This window comes from Tinamus guttatus, unplaced genomic scaffold (genome assembly GCF_059628265.1).
Source record: "Tinamus guttatus ecotype Peru unplaced genomic scaffold, ASM5962826v1 Tinamus_guttatus_pri_ptg000203l, whole genome shotgun sequence".
NCBI lineage: Eukaryota > Metazoa > Chordata > Aves > Tinamiformes > Tinamidae > Tinamus > Tinamus guttatus.
In genome coordinates, this window is record NW_028288737.1 from 1,566,963 (window position 1) to 1,591,197 (window position 24,235).

Consider the following 24,235-nt stretch of genomic DNA (forward strand, 5'->3'; position numbering starts at 1 on the left):
GGGATGGGAGAGCTGAGGCCTTCTGTTTTGTTCTGTTTTCCTTCACTTGTCCTTTTCCTTTTGAAATCAATTCAAAATTGAAAAATCCAGCTACGTGGCTAGTTCAGAAGTTCTGCGGCTCGGATAGCAACAGTCTGCTCTGCAAATCCCAGAGGAGCAGCCCGAGGTTGTCAGAGAGCAGCCTCCCCTTCAGGCAAAGGGCTCCCGAGCGCTCCCTGCTGCCACAGAGCAGCTGGGAGCTGGGCCCCTCCCAGGCCGTGTGACTCTTGTTTTAGAAGAATGCATTGAAGTCCCATCGCTTCTGCTGTTTTCTCCAGGGTACGTGAATCCCTTGTCTGCTTTTTGTCCCTGTAGCAACACTTGCTGCTGGTTCATGTGTGTAACTTCTGATGTGGCTTGGATTACAGTTGTTTGTGAAATCAGAGGATGCTTCAGATCTTCAGATTGTGAGTGAAGTTCTGTGAAGTTGTTCACAGAGGGAGAATTGGGATTTTAGACAAATTCCCAGCATTTGGAGTCCAGAATGAACAACATTCCCTGATTTGTTATGTCCCAGCCTGATTCTGTTACTGGTAACACTTTGTTCTGTAGAATGATGCAGGATGTGAGATCCTGTCAGACATTATCTAAGCTTTGGAGATAAGATCTCTTTGCAGTGGAAACTGAAGACCGATCTTGCTGGAGCTCTGTTTTTCCCCATTCTGTATTTCTTCAGTGCTGTCGTAGGCTGTTTGCAAGAGGTCCTGTCGGTAGCAGCTCACGGCAGTCGTGGATGGGAGGCCGCGTGGGAGGTGCCATTCGCGCCCTTAGAATCAGGATCTCCAGGCTGCTGGGTCGGCTCTGTGGCATCCGTGAGCCCGTGGGAAGGGTCCCTGGTAGGGCTTGTCCAGGACCCTGCCTTTAGCCGAGGGGTTGGAGTGGATTCAGTCCCAGAGCACCGCAACTGCCCTGACAAATCAAGACCTCTGCAGAGCAAGGGCATGGGAGGTGCTGCCTTTCTCCATTCTCTTTTCCCAGCGTGTCACTTACCTGCCGCCTCCTTCCTACTTTGTTTGGAAATTCCCAAGAAGTGGAAGGGAAGACTGTCTTTGCTCTCAGAATTGCCTGTTTGATCCTACAGCCCTGGGGATGGGGTCTGTTGCACATGAATCTGATGGGAGCATTTCTCCCGCAGGCAACGTAAGGAATGTCAGTAATCCAGGCTTGAACTTAGAATGTCTCTGAGAAGGTGGAGCTTGGGGAGATGCTTCTCAGTTCTGGGTGGTGAAAAAATAGAGGGTGTTGGTGTTGTCTGGTTGTTTTTTCTGTGGAGGGCAGTGTCTGGGAAGGATCATAGAATCACAGAATGCTTAAGGTTGGAAGGGACCTCTAGAGGTCATCTAGTCCAACCCCCCTGCACACACAGGGTCACCTAGGGCACATGGCACAGGGTGGCATCCAAGCGGGTTTTGAAGATCTCCAGAGAAGGAGACTCCACAACCTCTCTGGGCAGCCTGTGCCAGGGCTCTGTCACCCTCACTGTTAAAAACTTTTTCCCTAAGTTGGAACTTTTGGTGCTTCAGTTTGTGGCCGTTTCCTCTAGTTCTGTCGGTGGCCACCAGTGAAGAGAGGCCAGCACCATCCTCCTCACTGCCTCCCTTGAGGTACTTATAGGCACTGATCAGGTCCCCTCTCAGCCTTCTCTTCTCCAGGCTGAACAGGCCCAGCTCCCTCAGCCTCTCCTCATAGGGCAGATGTTCCAGGCCCCTGATCATCCTTGTAGCCCTGCGCTGGACTCTCTCCAGCAGCTCCACATCCCTCTTGTACTGTGGAGCCCAGAACTGGACACAATACTCCAGATGTGGCCTCACCAGGGCTGAGTAGAGGTTGCCTCTTTCGTGTGTCTCCCATCGAGATTCAAGCTGTGCCTGCACAGTTTTCCTTCATCGATCAGGGTTTCTCAGGCGGAATGTGAGGTAGCCCTGAATTACCCATGGCTTCCCGAAAGCATCCACCCCGTCTTCTAGGTAAAATGTCATATTAAGCCTCTTTAAAATTTTCCTTATTTTCAGTTTAATCCCTTTCCTAACAATTTCTGCATGAGGAATTCTCCCCCTGCCCGCCCCACGGTCTTGGTCACAGCATTCTCTGTCCTTCCCCTGCCTGCTGCCGTTTCCTACCCAGAGGAGTTTTTTGTTCAGATTTCCTGCCCATACAACTGACAAATGTGTGAAACCTTGTGAAGGGCAGTTTCTTGTTTTAACCTAGACAAGCAAGATAGAAGTTTTCAAGTGTCAATGTGTTTTGTTTTGAATGCCCCATATAATTGTTTCTTTAACTCCTGGCCCTGATGCTACTTGCATTAGGACTGGAGCGTAGCAGACTAATTTCAACTGGAAAAAAAAAAGTTTGAATGGACTTTTAGGAATCCCAGCGGGAGAGGTGGCTCTCCTGTGCAGGGGCGAGTCTGGCTGTGGTGATATCTGTGTTGGCTCCAAAGCTGGTGCCTCCCTCAGCTAACGGGGGATTCCCGGGTGCTGCCTCTCGCCAGAGTGGGGCTCAGAGGCGGCTCATTTGAACGGGTAGCGAGCAGAGAGGGGGGAATAGCCCCGTCTGCAGAGCAAGTTCGGCTCTGATCCGCTCTCTTCCCACGGGGAGCTTTGTGTTCTCTGAATGCCGGCGTAAACGGCAACGCAAGCCCCCTAAGGCGAAACTTGTGCACCCAGTGACTGCAGGGGAAGAAAGCGGATCAGAGCTGAAGTGCCGGACAGATCAGTGTCCCAAGGGCTCTGTGATGGGGCCAGCAGCGCCTCATTCCTCATTTGTTTTGCAGGTGATGGAGTCGGGGGTGGCTGACGCCCTGTGCCGCAGAGGACCCCTGCAGAGCTCTGCAGAAGGAAGCGCAATAGCCCCTGCGCCAGGACCTGCTGCGGTGCCCGCAGGGGAGCAGCCCGTCGGGGAAGGGCCAGCGCTGTTCCTTGTGCAGAGCTGGCCAGCAGCACCCCACGCTGCTGCAGCGGGGCTCTCCGGAGCCGCCTTCCACCACCCATGACTCCGAGCTTGAGCAAAGCTCCCTTTAGCAGCTGGCTCAGCTTGGGGATTGCAAGTTGCCTTTGCAGTGAGCTGCCAGCTCTGGTGCAGGGAAGTGCTGCTGCCAAAGAACCAGGTTGGCATCCTGATGCAGGCATTAAAATGCCCCATGTCCTGCCTGCTCAAGGTGTTTTTGTGCTCGTTTGTGCTTCGTAAGGGGCTGATTTGACAAAATCTGTTTTAGACATGTTGAAAAGGACTGTTCAAATAGATGAGGTAAATAATGATCCTTTTGCCACTGCCATGGCTTTAAGAGGAACTTTTTCTGAAGTAATGCCCTGTGGAAGCAAAAGACTGATTAAATCCAGAGTGCCAAACAGACTTTGCAGCCTGCTTATTCATTTCACGAAGGTTAAAGGTGAGGCAGTCAGCTCCTGGGCCACAGAACCTGCCAGTGCAGCCAGGAAATAGAAGCCCTGCTTTTTGTCACTGGAAACCTGCTGTTCTGTAGGCAGCTTTAAGCATGTTCAGAGCAATGTGGTAAGAGGAGGAAGTCTGTCTGCCTGGGCTCAGTGACCAGCTCAACCCTGACCCCTAACTGCAGCCTGGCTAAGTGCCTAGGGGTAGCACTAGGGGTAGAGCCTGCTCCAATAAAATCTGCAAATAATGCACATTCCTTCAGTGTCTGATGTTAATGGTGGCAGCAACTGCTTGTGTGCAGAGGCTTCAGCTTCCAGTTCTGACCTGCCGGGAGCGAGGTACTTTGCTCTTCCTGCTGCACAGTGGTCGTGTGTTGTAATAAGAACGTGGGTGAAGTTATGAGGATGGGTTAAGAGGTTGGGTTTTACTTCTGCAGCTGAAGTTTCTAGTAGGTAGAGGGCAATGCAGACTTCAAAGCCTTTTAATCAAATCTTTGATCAATTTAAAAGGGATCTTCAGTTAAGAAGCTTTCTCTGGAATTCAGCTGCAGGCACCCCAGGAGAACTGAGCTGAGCAGCTTCTGTTCCAACCCTCCCGACCGCAGGCAGTGACACAGGAAAAATGACCGGAGGCTGCATGAGAAAGACCCAGTGTGAGGTAGATAAATTAATTAGAGACCACATCAAATGGCTGTTGAATTTATTTGCTTGATAAATACAATCCTAACAAAATAAAAGTTAACCAATATTTAGAGATTTGTTTGAAGAACATTAGAAAAATCCATGACAATTTGATAGGAATTAGTGTGAATTAAACAACAAAAAAAGTTTAAATATTGCCAGCAAATATAAAATGTTTATAACGAAGGCATGGGAGAATGCTTTACATTTGTCATCTGATCACATTTTCTGTCTTTATAAACTTTTTTTTTCCAAATTTTAAAAAAATACTATGCTGTTTTCTATAACATATCAAAGCATTATTTGTACAAAATCAAATCATGGCCAATGATTCACAACAGTGCAATAGATAGATAAGGAATACAACCACATCCACCAGGTGCTGAAAAATAAATATCCAGATTAAAAAATAAGGTAGCATGTCCGCACTCTGTGGAGTCACTGTCTGTATAGCCACTGAGGGTGACAAGTCTCAGGAACGAATTTGAAACAGGCGGTGGCTCTTAAAAGCCACGTGGGAGGCTCCGATTGCCACCCCGTGACTTAACAACTCTTGATCATTATTTTTTCAAACACAGCAGCCCTCTCTGGCTGCGCCGCCCTCCCCGCCAGGGCAGCAGCCCCAAGGCTGCGGGAAGGCAGCAGGGGGCAGTGCTCACTGAGCAGAGCTCTCTGGAGGACCCCGGCCCTGTGGCGCCGGGGGCTGGAGCCGGGCGCCAGAGCCCCCCGTACCCCGCGCACGGCGAGGGCAGGTGTTTGTTGGGGAACACGCTACCCGCAGCCTCCCAGCGCTTTAGTCAACCCAACAGCAAATTAAAGCTCCCTTGTATATACTCTGCATCAGAAAGGTATCAAAGGCACAAGCAAGAAGTGACTAGGTAAGCAAAAATAGTGTGAATGAGAATGAAGAGAGTCACAAGGCAAATAATTAGTAAGTGGGGGCGGGTTTTTGTTTATTTGCTGAAAATAGGATCTTCCAAATCTGCTCCAGTGAATGCAAATAATGGTTTTGGTTTAAAATAAAACTGTTACTGAATTATTTTAATCACCTGAAGGAAACCAGTCTTGAAATAATCGATACTAGCTGGAAAACTCTTCTGGCCTCTGATGAGTAGAAGCCACAAGTATGAGAGACAAAGTCTCCTGGGCTTAAAAGAAAAGTTTCTTTACATAATGTACACAGCCAGCAATCATGTGTGCAGTTTGAGTAAAATTACAGTAATTTGCACAGTTCGGTTGGTTTTATGACTACCCCAGGAGCCCAATGGATCAAATGGGAGTCTCCTTCCTCTCTTTGCTTGGCGATGGCTTCACTGGCTGCTCCTTGCCTGCTTTGGGCTGCTCTTTGGCTGCTTTAGGCTCGAGGCCGCCGTCCCTGGGCTGCTGGGAGGCGGCCGGGTGCTTGTCGGGCTCCTCCTCGTCCTGCTGCTCGGCCTTGGCGCGCTGCAGCAGCCGGAGCTGCACGCGCAGCTCGATGATGGCCTCGCGCTCCTCGTGGATCGCCTGCGTCAGGTGGTTGTTCTTGATCTTTTAAGGAAGGACAGTGCGTGTCAGGGCGCCTTCTCCAACAGCACTCCCCAGAGCCTGGGGCCTCTCTGGGCACTGATACTGCACCCCAGCACCTCAGCTGGACCTTCCGCTCACCTGGGTAGTTGGTCAGCTCAGCTCAAGGAGCCAGCAGAGCCACCTTATGGCTTGGGTCTTTTTCTAAGCCCCCCTAGGGAAAGAACAACTCTGACTAAGGCCATAATAAGTCCTCAGCTACTAGCAGCAGGGCCAGGCAAAGACATCGGCCCTTTCTGTTCCAGCAGCTCCTGCACCAGGACAGCAGGGAAGAGCAGCAGGTTTCCTGCAGGCTTCAGTTTTCCCTGGCTGATGTGCAGGGCTCCGAGGCACTTGGAGCACGTGCCAGGACCAGCCCCTGGGAGAAGCTGCAGCTGTACCAAGGGCCGCTTCCTTTTTCAAGGAGAACGTTTGTGTGAAGTAAGTGCTGCTCATGAACCCCTCCTCTTGCCTCCCACTGCTCTGAACCTGCTCTACCTGAAACCAGCACCGCAGAGCCCTGTACAACACGCAGGATCTCGGGGCAAGGGGAATGAGGAGTGACATCTCCCACCTGCCTGAGGTAAAGTAATAAGGGAAAGTACCAGTGACTGCAAGAATTAGGATTTTACCTCCAGCTCCTCATTCTGCCTCTGCAGATCTTCCAAGATGACCTGCAGCTCCTCCTCATCTTCACTCTCACTCTCGCTCTCAGATGAATACTCCTCAGTTTCACTGCGCCCATGCTGCTGGCGACTGAAAGAGCAGTGACAAGCCCTGTGAACAAGCCCCTCCAGGCTTGCCAGAACTGCAGCAGGGTGAAAGTTACCCTGCGCCCACTGAATCATGGCATCTCCATGATCCCCAGAGGGCACAAAGTCTCCTTTAGATGATGTTCTTATTGAGACGCGAACAAAAATTAGCCTCAAGGTGCAGAGTTACTGAAATGTCAGTGAAAGGAGCAGACTGCAAATATGCTAAGGAGGTGACCCTTCCTGGGTAGAAGGACCCACAGCTATTCTTAATCCAAGCTGGCCCAGCTGGGGATGTGATGTGAGCAGCTCCCCCTTTCTTACCTTTGTATTTCAGCTATTTCTGCGCGCAGCCGCTCTATTTCTTCCTTCTCCGAGGCAATCTGCCTCCGCAGAAACTGCTCCATGGCCAGCAGCTCTTCCTGCTCCGTTAAAATCTCGTTTTCCTGCAAAGACCAGTAAGTTCACCTTAAAAATAACAAAAGCCTCCCTTGCAGGGAACACAGCACAAGGAGCCCTGCGCTCACAGCTCTCCCACACGCCCCGGAGGAGGGCCCGGCCTGCCCGCCTTGCGCCCCGGCTCCTCGCAGGCGCAGGGCGGTTCTGGTTCCCCCGCACGTTCTGGGTCCTCAGCCGAGCCCGTTAGCGACTCGCTGTGGAGATGACCCAACAACTGCTGCCGTGTTTGGCTGCCTCCCTCCTTAAGTAAGTCACAGGGGAAGGTCTGGATAACTAGAAAAGCTGACCCCTGAAACAGGTCTTTCAAGAGGAATATGAGGGAAACTGCGGCAGAGATCAAAGCTCCTGAGGGAAGTGAAGGAAGGCAGAAAAGCCCAAGTCACTGCCTTACTCCTCCCAGCTGCAGGCACCCCGCGGGCTGCAGTGGCAAGTACCTTCTAACCCCATTAACAGGAAAGAGGCTGTGTTTTTGTGGCACAGTATCTGCTTTTTGCTGCAAACACTCTAGCAAGCCGTGGGTTCGTGCTGCAGTCAGACACTCCTCCCCTCCTGCATGGCCCACTCCAGAGAGCAAGGCTTTCCCTTTCTCACAGTGTTGGAAAGAACACAAGTGTGTTTAACAATTCTAAAACACAGCAGAGAAAAATGCCACCTACCTGTGCAAGCAGAATATTTATAACCTCTTCATTCTCATTCATCTCTTCTTTGGAGACATCCTCCTTGGAAAGGCTGGCAATCTCTTGTGCAATCTTTGTTTCACACTCCTGCCAGGGAAAAGAGCATGTTAGATGGGCAGCCCCTCTCCCCAGCCACTTCTTTAATTTACTGTAAAAAAGAGATCCTTGGGCTGTATCATCCTTCAGATTTAGAATAACTGTCTCAGTTACCCGGGATGCTTATGGGCAGGGCTGCTTTTAACAGAATGGGGGGAGTGCTGGAGTCACTGCTTGCCCATCTGTCTCACAGAAGACAGTTCAAAAATGGAGCTGAAGTCTGTTCACTTTTGAAGCTTGAAGTTATTCATCTTGTTATTCCAAAACACATTGTTTTAAGTAGGCAACAAATATACGCTCTGTCCAACTAAGTTTTTAACTAGAGCTTTTGTTTGACAACCAGATGGAACCTCAAGATCCTGCTATCCCTAGGGAGAGCCAGAGAAAACGCGAGTGCTTCTCAGGCCCTCAGGTTAAGATGACGAGATCTGCAGTGCAGAGATTTAAAAGGGGGCTTGATCCAGCTGTACCGACGTGGCACTGTCCTACACCAGGGAGCTCATCCTGTTCCTCTCTGGTTGTTTGAACAGCAGGAATATTCACTTGTGTAGCTGGAGGCCACCCGCTCCACCCGGAGAGGGCACGGGCAGGGGAGGCCAAATTCCACACCCAGAAAGCAGTGGTTAAGTGACCCTTCTCCTCCCGCAGCCACCAGTGCAGCCCAAGCAATCCTAAGCACAGCCATGGCCGTGTGCACCTCGGGAATAAACGGCCCGGCAGAAGTAAAGCATTTTCGGTGACACAGAGCTCTCTCCCCTATTTTCCCCTCAGCAGGCACTTCCATTCTTTCACAGCTTTCACTGAAGAGTTAAGTTACTTAAAACAAGCCCAGAAGTTAGGCAAAATTGACCCTAGAAAGTATTCGCTATGCTTTGCTTCAGTTTTTGCAAGCTAGACTCACAGAGCAGAATGAAAACTTGAATCGACAGCCAGAAAGTGCTAATAAAATTCCCCAGCAACTCCTCTCCCTTCTAAAGCCAAACTGTGACACACAAAAATACTCCAAACCAGGAACATTAGAATAGTCCTCAAAGTGGCTGTAAAACCATCTCACCTTTACAGTATTTCCCATGATTAGATTAAACAATAAGGTGGAATGATGCTCCAAAAACACAGGGGGAGGCTGTGAATAACCAGTGTCCATAAAGTGTGCTAGAAATTGCAAGTTGGGAATGTCCCTGCTCAAGTCTCACCTGTTATTTAGATGTTTGGTTGATAAAGTTACCCACCTGTCTCTTAGCTTCTCTTAATTTCCTTTTAAGAGCTGTTAAAATTCTTTGCACCTCCCAGAGTCTCTCTTCTTTGGATAAATCTTTTATCCCTGCCTGCAAGTCCCGGTGTAAACAGTTCAGTAAGAACTCCTGGAAATATTGCCAAAGAGATCACAGTCATTGCAGGGCCTGCACACACCGTTAACATTCCTGACTTTAAAAGTAACTAACTGAATCATTTTTTGTGGTCAAAAGTGTCTGGGCTGCTAAAATGATGCTCAGGGATTTTATTTATTTATTTATTAATCCTTTAAGAGAACAGCCTGGCATCGCTAGCATCCAGTCATAAAAAGTTCTGAATTATTTGGTCTTCCTTATTTAAAACTGTCTTCCACTGACTGGCACCAGAGGAGCCAGAGGCCAAAGCAGAACGTTGAGGAGATTCGGTCACTTCACGCAGTCCCAGCCCTTGTCTTTAACCAGCGACATTTGCTGTGGGAGGACAACACAGCTGAGAACCGTCTGCGTGATTGTGAACAGTGACAAACCTGAAGGAGGGAAGAGCAAAAACAGCCCAGAGTGACTGGAAGCGACGACTCTTGCAGCAGCATCTGCTACCGGGTGCCAGCGTGGGGCTGCTCCGCTCGGGTCACCCCCATGGCCAGGCTGCTCCTACGTTACAGTAACCTGCCCCGAGGGCCCTTTCCAGTGAAAGCCCTCAAGGCAGCAGCCGAGGCCACGCTGCCCCTACGGAACAGCAACGTGCACAGAGGCTGCTTTGCTGCGCTGCTTCTTGCCTCTTTGAAGTTGCTGATCATCGGGCTACGGCAGCTGATCGGGTTCTGACATTTCCAAGTTAATTCTCAGCGTGTAGTTAAAGTTTCACAAAAGAACTGCAGGAACTATTAAAATCTTAGGCTTCAGCTACATCATGAAAAGAATAAGCATTTTTGGAAAAGGTTTATCCAATATTACTACTTGGTAAACTGTTTCAAGTAAGTTCACCAAGAAACCACCTACTTTAAGATGAAGGAGAACAAAACAGAGAAAATGCAAGGTGTATTCACCACAGAAATCCTATTTAGCAAAGCAGTCCAGAAAAGATGTGGTCACATTCATGGAGACCATGAGACCAGGAAACACCTTTCCACACATGAAATGAGCAGGAATACAACTACTGATGTTATGAAAACAACAAGCTTGTGAAAATTTGCTGTTGAATACGTATATATAAAAAAACAGTAAAGAGGCATAGAAAGAGCACTGCTGAAGCGGTGACCAACCTGTCGCCTGATTTCCTCTTTAATGCTCTCCTGCGTCTCTGGAAGCGTTGGCATCGTGGCCATGTTGGACCAGCGAAGAGGCTTCGTCACTGGCTTTAGGGAGACGTTCCCAAAGAACTCTTGGACGTGCGTGAAAAACACATACAGGACACGGTTGCTGATCTGGCAAGAAGGGACAAGAAAAACACCAGTTGACAGAACAGCTTCCTTACATCGTCTTGTGACTACTGCAGGTCACAGCCTGCAAGTGCCTCTTCCTCCAAAAGAGAAAGGATCTTTAGGAGGCACCTCTATGAGCAGAGCTCAGGTTTCAACCAAATTTCAGTGTGTCTGGAGAGACTATAAACAGTATTTCAAACAAATCACCATATATTCACCCATTAGCTGTCTTTGTTGCTGTCCTGTAGCATCACCACCTACAGTCAGTGTAAGCTACAAAACAGGACTGAGCCCACGTTGTTTTACATTAATTGTTGCCTCTTCTGTTAGCTATGAAGTGCCTGGCACAGCCAAACAGCAACACCCAACCCTTCTCACCTAGACTGTTAATTATCAAGCAAAGCTTGAGAAAGAAAGCCCACAGCCAGTGCTATGCTTCCTTTATGCACAGGACTAGTTCTGATACCTGTTTAAATTAAAGCTTTCCACAATGTTTGTTAAGAATAGACTCTTGGAAACTAAAAATCCGTCTGGACAGCGAGGCCGGTGGATCCCCTGCGCGCAGCCGCCGGAGCCGTTTCGGCCAGGCCTGCAGCAGGGTGACCCGCTCATGGCGCGAGGTCTGTTTGGAAGCTGGGCAGCACCACCGCGTTCACCAAACCAGCCCTGACTCGCAGACAGCCGGTCCTGCCTGCACCCGCTGGCGGCTGAATTCACTGTGCAGTGACCGCTGCTCACAACAAAACTAACACCCGGCAGGTGTGTTAATGTTTCAACCATTATGGACACTCATGTTTGGAAAGCTTCATTTCCCCTTCTCCACTGGTTTAAGCTCCCAAGGAGTAAAGAGAAGCTGTAATTTAGCTTAATCTTACAAAACAAAATGGTTTACGCCTATATACACCTATATGGAGGTGTTTCTGGGACAGAAGCTCTGCTCTGGCACTTGCTGTGGGCTGCACGTACCTGGACAGTCGGGCTGAGCACTATGGAGATATTCTGGATGTTCATTTTTGTTTCCAGTTCTTTTGCAATAACATGATCCATATGCACAATCAGCCAGGAAATGAGGAGATGGTTACACTCGGGCAGCTCCTTGAGCAGCCTCTGGCACTCCTGCACCTTCTCAGCCTCCGTGCTCTTTGCGCAGGCGTCCTCAAAGCGGGGCATGAGCTCTTTGGTAAGCAGGTTTTCAGGCAGCTCTCGGAGATACTGCTTCAGCAAGCTGGCTACTGTGTTGGGCTCGTATTCTTCTAGGTTGGGGGATTCTTCTCGGTCGTAGGCGGCCTTAAGCTCATCAACTTTTGACTTTATTCCTTAAAACACACAGATGAAGAATTAAGAGAAATCTTGAACTGTAAATCTGTAATAATCAGAATAAGAATTCAGATAAGAATCAGTTGTGTATCTGCATTCAGTTTCTTTGAGGCTATTCAATCATACAACCCCAACCTCAGGAAAGAAATATTTTCTTATCAACACGAACATCGTGCAACAAGTTCCACATACGACAACCTTGTTTTGCCAAAACCAAACCAGACTTTATTCCCCAGATTTCCAGCTGGCTCTCCTCCGGAGAAGTTTCACCTAAGACTCTTCATTCGAGGTAAAATGCTTGCAAAGTCACTCAAGCTAATGTTTTGTGCAAGGCGATTTGATAACTTGCTGACATCTCACAATGGTCCAGTAATCAGAAAACATTTCTTAAAGCTCAAATAGCCTCTCGAGTTGCACTTACTTAAGGTGCTGCCACCCCTTGGCCACATGCAATAAGCAGAACTGGCTGTAGAGCCCAGGTAAACACCAGATAAAAGGCATTCAGGGAGTTCCCCTTGAGGAAACTCTGAGCAAGCCGGGTCACCTGGCACTGCCCGCTAAGCCACAGCGCTCGTCCCTGAGCCCTGTCCTAGCAGTTCTGCGCACACAAGAGGGTGCTATTGCCCTGCAGAACACCCAGGAAGCACAAACAGGAAAACGTGCTCTGGGAAACAAACCTTTCCGAGCAACCCCCACAGGCCCACCTGGGACACGGGCAGCCGCTGAGCAGCTGCTGAGGCTGCTCCCCCATCTGCCAACAGCAGCCAGGGCACGGGCAGAGAGCGGCCGCGGCGGCCTCCACGCTGCCCGCAGCACCGCTGTGCGCTGCCAGATGGTGACGTGTCCGAACGCTTCTCCCCATCCCCTCCTCTCGCTTGTTCTCACTCCTTCAGCAAGCGCACGAGCACTCAGACAGACGTGGTTACAGGTGCTGCTCCCAAACGGAGCAGCCCCTGTGCTTGACGTGACTAAGCCTGGTGCTTTATAAACACACCAACGTCTTACGCAAGCTGGTGTTACACAACTACCACAGCTCATCATCCCGGGGTTGCTGGGTTTAAACACTGAAGCTTGGGCTTTTGGCCCTTTATTTAATTTGCTCAAAGACTGTTTTAAGAAGAAAATCGTGCCGTGGAAGTGGTTGGAAAAGCAGCCTGGTGGGAAGCTTCAGAAAGAAGCAGTTATTTCTCAGCTTTGCTTTGCCCATGACCCTCTACCACATGGCTATGGCAGAAGATACAAGCTGGCCACCCCAGCACACTTTACTCACAGCTACCCTTCTACCACTAAAGGCCAAAATAATGATTGTGTGTTGACAATAAAAAGTACCACCATACTAGCAACTTCTCTGGAATTTAGGACTCAAGGATTTGCTTAACTGCAGCTACTCGCTTATCTTTCTGGTAATGAAAATTAATGCAGCTCTATGTGGCCATATGTGCCCAAAAACGACAAAACAGTAGAAAAATTCAAAGTAAGAAAAGGAGAAGCCCGCACCTCAGCATGGCAGGAATACCTGAAACTCTGTAGATGCCTTCGCATTTCATGCCGTACTTCTCAACATAATCTACACACTCCCGGAAGACGGCGGGCAGGCGGATGCCGTCGCACATCATGGTCCTGTCGGCCGCGTCGGGCAGCGGGACGCCGAACACGGGCCGGTGCCGCGGCACGTCCACGGCAGGCGGCTCCGGCTCCTGGATCGGCTTCTTCTTTTTCTTCTTCTCTTTCCACTGTTTTACAACGTCTGCTGCAGTTAAGTCTTTTGACTTCTTCTCTTTATGTTTGTCTTCCTTGTGTTTGTCTTCCTTGTGTTTTTCATCTTTGGGTTTCTCTTTTATTTTAAAATCCTTTTCCTTTTTCTTGGAAAAGCTGGGTTTCTTGAAGACGTGTATGCCCTTGGACCGCTTCAACTTGGAAGGACTTTCAGCTTCATCCCCAGAGCTGTCCTCTTGAAAGGCAGCATAACCTTCCGCTGTTAGGCAGAAGAGGGAGGAGCAAGAGGAGGACAAACATGAGTTTATTTACCTTATCTATATTTTGAAATTAGGAGAAAAAAAGCAGGGGAAAGAGAAGAAGCAATATGAATTAAACACAGAACTTGCCCGAGTCTTGAGAAGATTCTTTTGCTACACAATTAAGTGGACAAGGATTAGTTCAAAGCTGCATATTCACATCAAAAATACACACCTCCTGAATGAGCTAAACATTTAATACTTTATATACTTACTCATTATGACAATGTCCATCTTATGGGCTATTTTCCCATTTAATAGTCAAAGGAAATGGGAAATAAAAACAACTGTCTGGCAACTTCTATGTTCCTGTAATCAACAGTATAAGAATCGCTGTTAAAGATCATCTACTACAAGCACACATCCGTAACAACATTGCAGTAAGAACAAACTAAATTTCAGTCCCTTAATTGCCCAATAGCTTTCCAAAATTATACAAATTCTTAGATAAACACGAAGTTAATGAAGTTTCACCCTCAAATAAAAATATCAAAAAGGCAAGACAAGTCCAAGCAACCTTACTTTTCCATGAGGGGAGCAAGGCCAGCACAATACCTGCCCACAAAGCTGCCTGTCTGTCCCAAAGAGCCTGTGTGAGAGCCTGGAAGAGGCCGGGGTGGCAGAGAGTTCTTCAGCTGCAGAACACCAAGTGCTGGCTGAAACGCCCCGCACCAGTGTCTTCATTAGCTACACCTCTGCAGCCAGCCCTGCCTGCCCCTCAGGCAACAACAAGGAAATCTGTAAAGGTGGATTACAAAAACAAGGCAGCACAAAGCCAAGGAACAAAGCACCACAGCTTCCAAGGCAAGAAATGGGGATTTTACGTACGCAGTGCCCCTGCGAGGAAAGCGAGCACAGATGCTGCACAGAGGAGGTTTCACGTCTCGCACAGCCGAGGCCCCCGACCCAGCGGATAACAAGGTCTGGATGCTCCCGAGGTTGAGAGTCCCTCGTTCTCCTCCTTTACAGGACATCAGGGCCAAAGGAAGCAGCGAGGGGTCATTTCTTAGCTAAGAGTTTGGAGGGGTAGAAAATAAGCTCATGACTTAAGGGAAAGCATCAAGGATGGGGCTCTCGGCTGCAGTTCTTAGAGGCAACAGAGCTTGCGCCAAAGCACGGCACGTTCAAAACTGTCTTCTGGCCTTCCAGTTCTGGAATACACTAAGAGGTGGAGAGTTTCTCAGTGTTAGTTCAGCTAATATTGAAAATTTCAGCAAATTTTGAAGCTTCCTTGCCGGCTTTGTAGAAGGTAGTTTTTAACAGCGTTAGTTTAAGAGGAATGTGTGAAAATGTGGCATTGCATAAAATAGTTACAGTCATTTGACTGGTTCACCTTTCCAATCCTGGATTCTTCCCTAAAATTGCCAGACACATGCACTTTTCAGGGAAGAATGGAGAATTCAGCGTTCATCCTACCCAAATGAACCTTTAATATAAAAATGCAAAATTTAACTCAAGATCAAGTAGCAATCAGGTCTCTGTCCTCCCAGTTTACTGACTACACCATGATCGCTGTTTTTGCGACCTAAAATTGCAAATGGGTAAAGAAACCTCCTGCCAAGTGTAAACTAGGGATTCACACCTCATTCTGACATGGAAAATACTGCCAATGCACCAACTACAGGGCAAAAAAAAAAGTTAATTTTACCCTTATGCTTTGTGGGACCGAGAGAAATCTGCACTGGGTTTTAACACAGGGTTCACAGACGCAGCTCGTGAACCAAAAGCTCAATCTTCAGCAGACAGAGCGCAACCAACATGTCCTCAGAATTTCCCACCACCTTTAACAGCTCCACATCTAACACAGCAGGCTGCTTTATTGTGGTTTTCTTCCCCTTTTCTGCTAACACACAGCATGCTGCCAGGGCCTGAGAGTGACAGCGAGGAGCCCAAAGCGCAGAGCTTGGTGCCACTGACAAACGAGGCACCTGGGCTGCGTGTCCCAACGCCCAGCGTTGCAACACGAACCCTCCCGCAGGCCCCGCTCCGGGGTAACCTCACACCAGCAAGAGCGCGTGTTCCTGGAACGGGTACTTCTTGACTTCCTGACAAGACACGAAGAAGCAAGTCAAATTCTGACCCAAACAATTTTAATTTGTCTCAGTAACGCAAGTCAACAAAGTTTAGGAATAGATCTAGCACTCTCTGGTTCACAGGGAAACTCTCACATAACTCTTCTGCGGTGGCCTTTTTTCCTTTAGATGTAACTATCCCCTTGAATAAGTAGAAAAGATGACAAAAAGGAAGAGGCTCAGACCTTCTGCCCAGTGGCAGCGAGTGGAACGAGATCCCCATCGTTGACCCCCACCTAGGACAGCAATACAGGGAAGAGGATGAAGCCTGACATCCATTTGGTGACCAGAGATTTCTTTTACAGCAGGTCTAGGATTCTGCCCCCGTCCCCAAACTCAGCAGCTCAGTTCTAACGTCCCCCAAGAACGCATGCAGAAAAGCCTCCACACAACAGCAACACATTTGTCAAAAAGGTTGCCTGCAAAATTCAGAAGAGCCTTTACCTATCATGCTGCTGTCTTTTTTGACAAGGTAATTTAGAGTTCGATTGATCCTCCGTTTTCTCCACATGAATTAAATAAAGAAAACGGTAAGTAAAAGATCTTAGCTTCACGTTGAGCCCATCCTGCCCAGTAGCATCAAGCTCAGAAATAAAGCAAGTAAGAAAAGCACTACACAGACTCCTGGCCTAAAGCTGATCTCCCATAGAAACACGTTGCCGAATGGAAGTGCTTTTTCTTTTTAAGCATTTCTTATAACCTTCATTTTCTGTAAGAAACAGCATGTTTTATGACTTTATCAACACGTGATTACTGACAGGAGGTGAAGCTTGTATTTATTTTTCCTAAATCCATTGCTCCGGTTGCAGCCTCGCATAAACCATGACTGACTCAAAAAACCTGCCTCGCTCCCACGCGGCTGCGCTGCAAGCAGGGACATGCATTTTTGGAATCAAGGGAAAGATCCGAGTTAAAAGTATTTCAGGCGAGAAAGAAAGGAACCCAGACAAGTCTCGTACTCTTAACTCTATCTGCACTCACCAACACTCATGCTCTTGCAGAGGGAATAAAAATGAGGGGCTTCTGAAACGGCTTCAGCAGCTGATACTGCACATGCAAACCAATCATTTCATTTCTTACTATTCCCGACAGATTTTTAGCATGTTGTTTAAGTCTTCCCAGAATAACTGCTTTATAGATTAGGTTATTACTATAAGCATGAAAAATATCAAACCCACATAAGAAAAAAAAATCCCTTGGCTAGCATATAACAAAGGCTTCCTTACAATCCATAATGACGCTGATGCCAAGAGTACATTATTCACACAAATGAGATTTACCTCAAATGTTAACCTGAGAAACGTTGGAACGTTCATCATTCCCTCTCTGTGCACCCTGCCTCCCAGCACCTTTGAAGTCCATATTTAGAGAATTATCAAATATCCAACAAAGACCTTTGTAGTATTAAAGTTGCAGACAATTTTTGGGAAGACATTGTTTTTTGGATGACATTGTTATTAATTTGCTAACATTTCAAGTTCTGTTACAATTTAATGCAATCAGTTGTCTTTTTTCATGACACATTCAATGCTATCTCCTTCACCCCCCATTACCCTACCGTAGCTGTTTGCGGGCTGCTACATGTGGCCACAAAAGCTGCTGATGAAAAGAAACAATCTGAACACGTGGCACAGAATTTAAAAGACGGGATAAACTGAAGATAAACAGAAGCAAAGGAGAAATAGCAAATGGCAATGCTGGAAGGGGAGCTCTTAAAATTACCCATGTCGAGCAACTCTTGTTCATTTATATAAGTAAAATGTTTCCTTGCGATGTATGTACAGTACTGACCACATTTAGATGTCACATGAGAATACTGAAAGCTGCATATTTAGCTTACTCTTACAGTAGCTATATGGCATACTTATAACAGAAGCGAGGAACACAATTTTTATATTACAGCTACAGGAAATAATTTGATTCTTCCTTCGTTTTGCATTTCCTTCTTTTTGATGATTTACTTCATATCTGTAAAGCTTCTTCTAAGTAAAGAAAATTGCTTTTTATCAGCCCTAAAATGTGTTACGATCTCCTGAGGAAGAAAGCAGTTGCAGTGCTAATGTGCACAGCATTACGCGTATTTGCTGAAGACGCATTTTCCTCTCAGGCCTCAGTTAGGCCATTCCTGTAAGATAGAGAATTGCACCACAGAGAAAGACGTACCGTGGAAAATGCTGACCTCTAAAAGAACTAAATTTAGAGGCATCCTATCCAGAGTTATACCAAGTAGTTGATTTGCAAAGAGGGGGAAGAAAAAAGAAAGAAAGAAAAGACAACTAATAGTTTGTATATTTATATCCATCTGGCGAATTCAGAAATTCCAGCAGCAGTCAAATCAATCCAATATTCTGTATTAATGGCATTTGTAAGAGAAAAAAAGGATTACATTTGCTTAAAACCATTAGTTTAAATTCACATAGGTCTTAACTGAAGGTTAATGCATTTTTGAGTTATGGTAACCACTAGACAGTATTTTAACAGGACTCCTGAACGGCGGTAGAATCATGTAGTTCTTGGAGTCCAGGATTGATTAAAAATAGTGCAGCAACAGCAATGTATAAAGAGTAATTATTTAATTAAATATGTACATGCATATTACAGATAGTCACCATATGTTTTCTAGCAACCCTGAGTATCATGTCTTTTTTTTTAAACTTCCAAATTCACGTGTAGGGGGTAGTGAGGCATAATTGCATCCAGAGCATGCAACCTCCAAATCGGCAGCAGCTCTAGAACATTATTTTGAAATTTTATTAAAACAAACAGCAGTAAAAAGAAGCATTGATATTTAGCCTATGATGTTTAGGTTCACAGACCTGAGCCAGTTAGAACCTTTCTGATACCAAGAACACTTGGTATCATCTCAGTGCTTCTTAACCTTTTTAATCTTTCAGAAGATATAGGAAGATTATATTGAATAAAAACTATTTTATAATTCCAATTATTTTTCCTCACAAGTAAAAAGGCTAGAAGTAGGATTTCTCTTTTGTCGTTTTGGATGAGGATGGTAATAATATTTTGCTGAAATGAAAATGTAAAGTTTAGGCACCATTACACTGACAAAAAATGGATTCTATAGTCAAAGCTTTACTTGCTCCCAACATTTAGCTTGACAGTTCTTGTAATTCAGATTGTGATGATGGCTTGGACATTTTTGGCCTCTAGACTCTCACTTAATACACTGCTGGAAGAAACTTTATGATTATACTGAAATAAGAAAAAAAAAAAAGGCACATAGATTTTTATTTCTCCTCAAGTAATGATGCAGGGTGCACATGAAAACTCAAAAGGGCAGACAATAGCACACTGTATGAGTGCCAGTAAAGGGAAAGGATTCTAATTTATTACAGGCACTATGAAATTATGAAGTAATTGAATCTGTAAATCAGGTCAAGTTTTCAGTTTTATTTGAGTTAGCTTCCCAGCTATAATAATCAAAGAATCTTTATTTGGAAATACAAGTAGATAATGGGATGAGAAGAACTCCATGCCAGACAATTGCCCAAGACTATTTAAGACTTAGGATAAGCATGTTTATTTGTAAGTCTGGGCATGGGCTTGGCACCTGTATCTGAGAAACAAAAAACATTTTCTTATTTAAGGTTTTTGGAAGAGAAACAGCCTGTTTGTATAAGCTCACTTATTTCATACCTTGCTAGTAAAAAACCAATAAAATTCAACATGGTTTTAATAGCAGATGAGATAGCATTCAGGAGAATGTGAGTGCCACAGAATAGTAAGCATGAAATGCGAGAAACTGCCAACTTACTTCTCTTTTCCTTCTTCTTAAATTTTCCTTTCTTCTTCCCGTGCTCCTTCTCATCATCAGATACTATATCTGGAGGCTCGTGCAAGCTGTCATGTGGTGGTGAGGGCTCACCGGTGCGGTACAACCCAGGGAATTTGGTTGGACTGATTTCCTCAGAGCTGGGAGTACGAGCAAGACCCCCACTGTGCTCTACCCGCCGGTGTTCGCTGGGGCTGCTAGTGGGAGGCAGGAAGCACTCGGTCATTCTGATTCCCTGGTATCAGAGAGAAAATTTCTGCTACCTGTCCATCACACCTGCAACAAGGAGAAAAACAAGCAAAAACAATCAGAATTTGAACAACTGAGTGTTAGGGCATCTTGCTTAGAGCTCTATCCTGAAAAGAAAAGAAATAATTCATTCCACATTGAAGAGCCCCACTGACATCGAGCCTGCTTATAACAGTATGTACTAGGCTTAGTGCTCGCAGAATCTGTCCATTCACTCCTAACCTAATCTTGTCATATGAACACACCAAGACCACAACACAACTGACTGTCAATTTTAATCATCTCTACTCTATACTGATTAAAACACTACATATTAAATATCATAATGTTTGAAGAACTCTTCTAAAATTAATGTATTTGTATATTGATTGTTAATACTTTTCATAAAAATCAACTTTTTCTTGTAACTAAGAGGTCAGAATCACAGAATGGTTAAGGTTGGAAGGGACCTCTAGAGATCATCTAGTCCAACCCCCTGGCTCCAGCAGGGACACCCAGAGCACGTGGCACAGGGTCAATCCAGGCGGGTTTTGAAGATCTCCAGAAAAGGAGACTCCACAACCTTTCTGGGCAGCCTGTTCCAGGGCTCTGTGACCCTCACAGGAAAGAAGTTCTTCCTCATATGGAGATGGAACTTTCTGGGTTTCAATTTATACCCATTACCCCTTGTCCTGTCACGGGCCATCACCAAGAAGTGTTTAGCCCCATCCTCTTTACATTCCCTCCTCAGGTATTTGTACATATTGATTGGATCCCCTCTCAATCTTCTCCTCTGCAGGCCAAACAGGCCCAGCTCACTTAGTCTTTCCTCATATGATAGATGCTTCAGCTCCTTAATCAACTTTGTTGCTCCGTGTCGGACCCTCTCCAGAAGCTCCACGTCCCTCTTGTGCTGGGAAGCCCAGAACTGTACCCAATACTCCAGTTGTGGCTGCACCAGAGCTCAGGAGAGGGGCAGAATCCCTTCCCTCGACCTGCTGGCACTAGCAGGCAAACAAGACAACTTTAAATTTAATAAAATAAAATAGGCCTTTCTCAAAGCTCGGAGTGAACACCGCATTTAATGCAAAGCTCGTGTTCCCATGCATGTTTTACAGATGCAAATAAGGACTTGCCTAGCCTGTTGCAGCAAGAAAAGAAGAAACCTAAAGTCAAATTCATCCTCTATTCATGGTAATGCCAACTGAAGAAGGTAGAAGAAGAATGGTCAGTTTTTCTGGTATACAACACGCACAACTTAACATTTGGAAAGACTCTATTAAGCAAGCTGCATCAAGAAGCAGCTTTCACAACGGAGCTATGGCAAAAAAAATCTCAGAGGAAACTGGCATAAGAAAGCCAAATTATAAATCCCCAGCAACAGAACTCCTCAGCAAAGCAAGACCTTTTCCCAGGACAGATGAATGTCTGAATTTCTACCGGAATAGGTCTGCCATAAGGGACTTTATACCTACGGAAAAAGCTTTGCTGAACTTGGCCTCTTCTGTCTACATAGTCACTCAGATGTGAGCCCTTCTTTCAAGGGAAGGAAGAGAGACAAAAATAGAGCAAACCACAGGAAAAGAAAAAGCCATCTTCACACCCACTGGCATACTTAGGTGACAGCTCGCCTTGGTTACATGGTAATTTTAACTCAACTTAGGCCTGTGCTGCTGCAGCAAAGAACCAGAGCAAGCAGAAAGCAAACACAAGGGAAAACGACTTGTTTGTTCACTTTAAGCTCTGTAACCTGCCCCACTGAACAGCATACGGGTTGGGGCAGGCATGAGGAGGGCTGGCCTCAGTGAGGGGATGCCACATGGCAGACTTGACACAACTGAGGCAAAAAGCCACAGGAAATCTATTTCTGCAAGACTTTAGTTGTGGTAGAAACATTCAGATATAACAGCTCTGGCTTCCCAACTACCCTATGGACTATGTAGTACTCAAGTCCTCGCTAAGCTAAATGAACTCAGACAGTGCCTGGTGCGCTCAAGCAATGCATTTTTAATAGAAAGGCTAAATGACTGAAGATTCAGGCTTATGGAGATCAAAGTGGGTCAAAAGCTTCAATCGAGAGGCGCATTCAATACTGCCAATGACACTGACTGGCAATGCCACTGCATCTTATCTGAGCATCTGAATGGTCTGCAAAATTATCTCCCAACACCTATTTTCATTCAGTCCCTTCGACAAAACCAACATCACCCCCCACAATCTACCCAAAGCTGTAACACTGCACAGGGTATTTCAAGAGTAATTCATGGAATTAAATTAAAAATACTTCATATAAACATTTTCTGAGAACAGGATGGACCACACCTATAAGTCAGTCTAGGGTGAGCAAGACTGGTAAGAAAGAGAGAGGAAAAGGGCCATGTCATTGTAAAGGCAAATAAACGTCACCCTGGAAAATAAGAACCTACATCCTTTGCTTCTGCCAGAGCCCCTTGGGACGAGGCCAGTCAAATCCCTTACCACATTACACACTGTTCTGTAACTGTGTTTTACTCATTACTGAATTCCTGGGATCTGATTTGCAGGATACTGAAAAACATGACATGGATTTGTATTTTCCCAAGTCAATAATTTTAAATTTGTATCCACTTAAGCAGGCTGTTTTTTTAAAATTATTATTGTTTAACTTCGACTCTTCAGTTCCCTGTACGCTGAACACAGTGAAAAATTCACGTGTATTTGAAATGGTCTCCCATTACAGAAGGTCAATCACAAAGCTCTTATGGAAATAAAGTTACCCAAATCAAAATCTGAATAGTTAACAGTAAGACAGGGAATGATGAGAAACAAAATACCCATGATATATATTTGACTTGATTACTATTCATTCCTTATTCCGACTAAAGTAAACTAAGAAAACAAAGATGACAATAGTACATATTTGTAAATGGAACAGATTAAGATCGCAGTTGCATTTCACAGTTTGTTTATATTACAATTTTAATAAAGATTTTATCATCATTTTCTGTATGTGTAATTTCCTAGACCTTTAAATGAAACATCAAGACTCATCAGCAGAACCAGAGCCTTTGGGCCTACCATAAAAAAATCCCTCTACTGTTACTAGTGGCTGGTACCGCACTATTGCCACACAGATGAGTTCCTTTCCTCAGGTTTTTACAAGGAATGGCTACAATGACAAAGAGTGGATCCTCTCAACATTTTGAGAAGGAATGTTTCTAATCGGCAGATCTTTCTGCCAAATTCTAGAGCTTTTCTCGCCATCAGTCTCTCAGACTGGACCCCTTCTTCCCAGCCCATTGCTGTTTCAATTCTGTGTCTCTTCCCTAGCAGGCTGTTTGCTTCAAATCTCTTCTCTTGACCGACACAGACCAAAGCAGTCAGATACAAGTAGTCGGTACTGCCCCATGGTGAAGGCTACTCTATTCCCCCTGCTAACATTTGCATGCAGAGCAAGCCCTCAGTCCCGAATCCAGTAAGTTGCTCTCAAACTCGCTTTGTGAGCTGACTAAATTTGCCACTCATGCCAGCAAGTTTCTATAGGTAACTTTGTGTTTCAAAGCCCTTCCCAACAACTGCCAGTACTTTCTCAGCTTCTGCCTTGGCCTATGCCCCCTTTTCATAAGCATTGTGTCACACACACACCACATATTATTTTGCTGCACAGGCCTCTGTGACCCCAATTCCTCGCTCAATTTCACTCTTCCCCCTCTCCATGTTCTTTATTCAGTTGGTTCCTACTCTGCTACAGCACCTTGCTTCCCAGGTACAGCTCTCCCTCTTCTTTTTTTTTTTTTCCTGATGGTTAGTTATCCATTCCAGTTTCCTCTTAGACATCCATCTCCTGCTGCAGTCAATCAATTGCTTGTTGTTAATTTCATCTCATCTTCTCACCTTGCCCACACCCCACCCAGCAGCTCTCAGTCTCTCCCAGATACCACAAGTTGTCACCTTCCTTACCCTCCTGCCAAGAGCAGACTCCTCTCAGCTCCCACCAGTTCTTATTCCCTCGACATTTGATTCTTTTTCCACAAGAGCCAGGAACGGCGTCACCTGAGCTCACGCGAGCTCCTCTCAACATGAACCTAGCTATTCTCTTCAGTATCCCAAAAACACTGTTTCAGGAACATTCACACTGCTCAGCACTGAGCTCTGAGCTAAACCTTCAAAATAACTGAATGGGAAAAACAAAAAGCCTTTGCTGAACACACGAATTGTGACTCTTCTTCCACTCCTCAAAGAAAGGCTAAGTTAGAAGAGGTTGTAAACACAGAGGGTAAAAGGTACATCCTTAACACAAAAGCTCATCTTCACCATCATTATCTGCCAGGTTCGTTCACCAAACACAAGAATAGGAGGTGCAGAGAAGAAGCAAGAGTCTGCAGAATTAACAAGGCCAGAATAATGCATTTTTTTTCCCCTAATCTCATTCTTAAAAATAGCTGAACTCTTCCTTCAAAAATTCAGCCTAAGCTACGTACCCGGCCTGCACAAATTAATTTTGAACAGCTTAGGTTTGACAAAACTCTAAAAGAGGAAGACAGAGAGA

General features: G+C 46.0%; 1 protein-coding gene across 1 annotated transcript; it reads right to left on the minus strand.

Moving 5' to 3' along the window:
• Window positions 1-5,261: 5,261 nt before the first annotated feature.
• On the minus strand, window positions 5,262-19,773 carry RALBP1 (ralA binding protein 1). The gene is made up of 9 exons (XM_010211749.2): window positions 19,462-19,773; window positions 13,122-13,580; window positions 11,255-11,604; window positions 10,130-10,291; window positions 8,865-8,996; window positions 7,519-7,626; window positions 6,728-6,849; window positions 6,284-6,407; window positions 5,262-5,636 (listed from the first exon to the last, which is right to left on the minus strand). Exons 1-9 carry the CDS (start codon window positions 19,703-19,705, stop codon window positions 5,379-5,381), a joined length of 1,959 nt encoding a protein of 652 aa, XP_010210051.2. The 5' UTR covers window positions 19,706-19,773; the 3' UTR covers window positions 5,262-5,378.
• Between the last annotated feature and the right edge of the window lie 4,462 nt (window positions 19,774-24,235).

Excerpts from the sequence above, each read along its gene's own strand:
- RALBP1 (XM_010211749.2), bottom strand. The coding sequence starts at position 19,705 with ATGACCGAGTGCTTCCTGCCTCCCACTAGCAGCCCCAGCGAACACCGG. Across the intron at positions 13,581-19,461 it reads TAAGAAGAAGGAAAAGAGAA|CGGAAGGTTATGCTGCCTTT; the intron begins GTAAGTTGGCAG and ends TCTGCCTAACAG. Across the intron at positions 5,637-6,283 it reads GGCAGAATGAGGAGCTGGAG|ATCAAGAACAACCACCTGAC; the intron begins GTAAAATCCTAA and ends CTTCCTTAAAAG.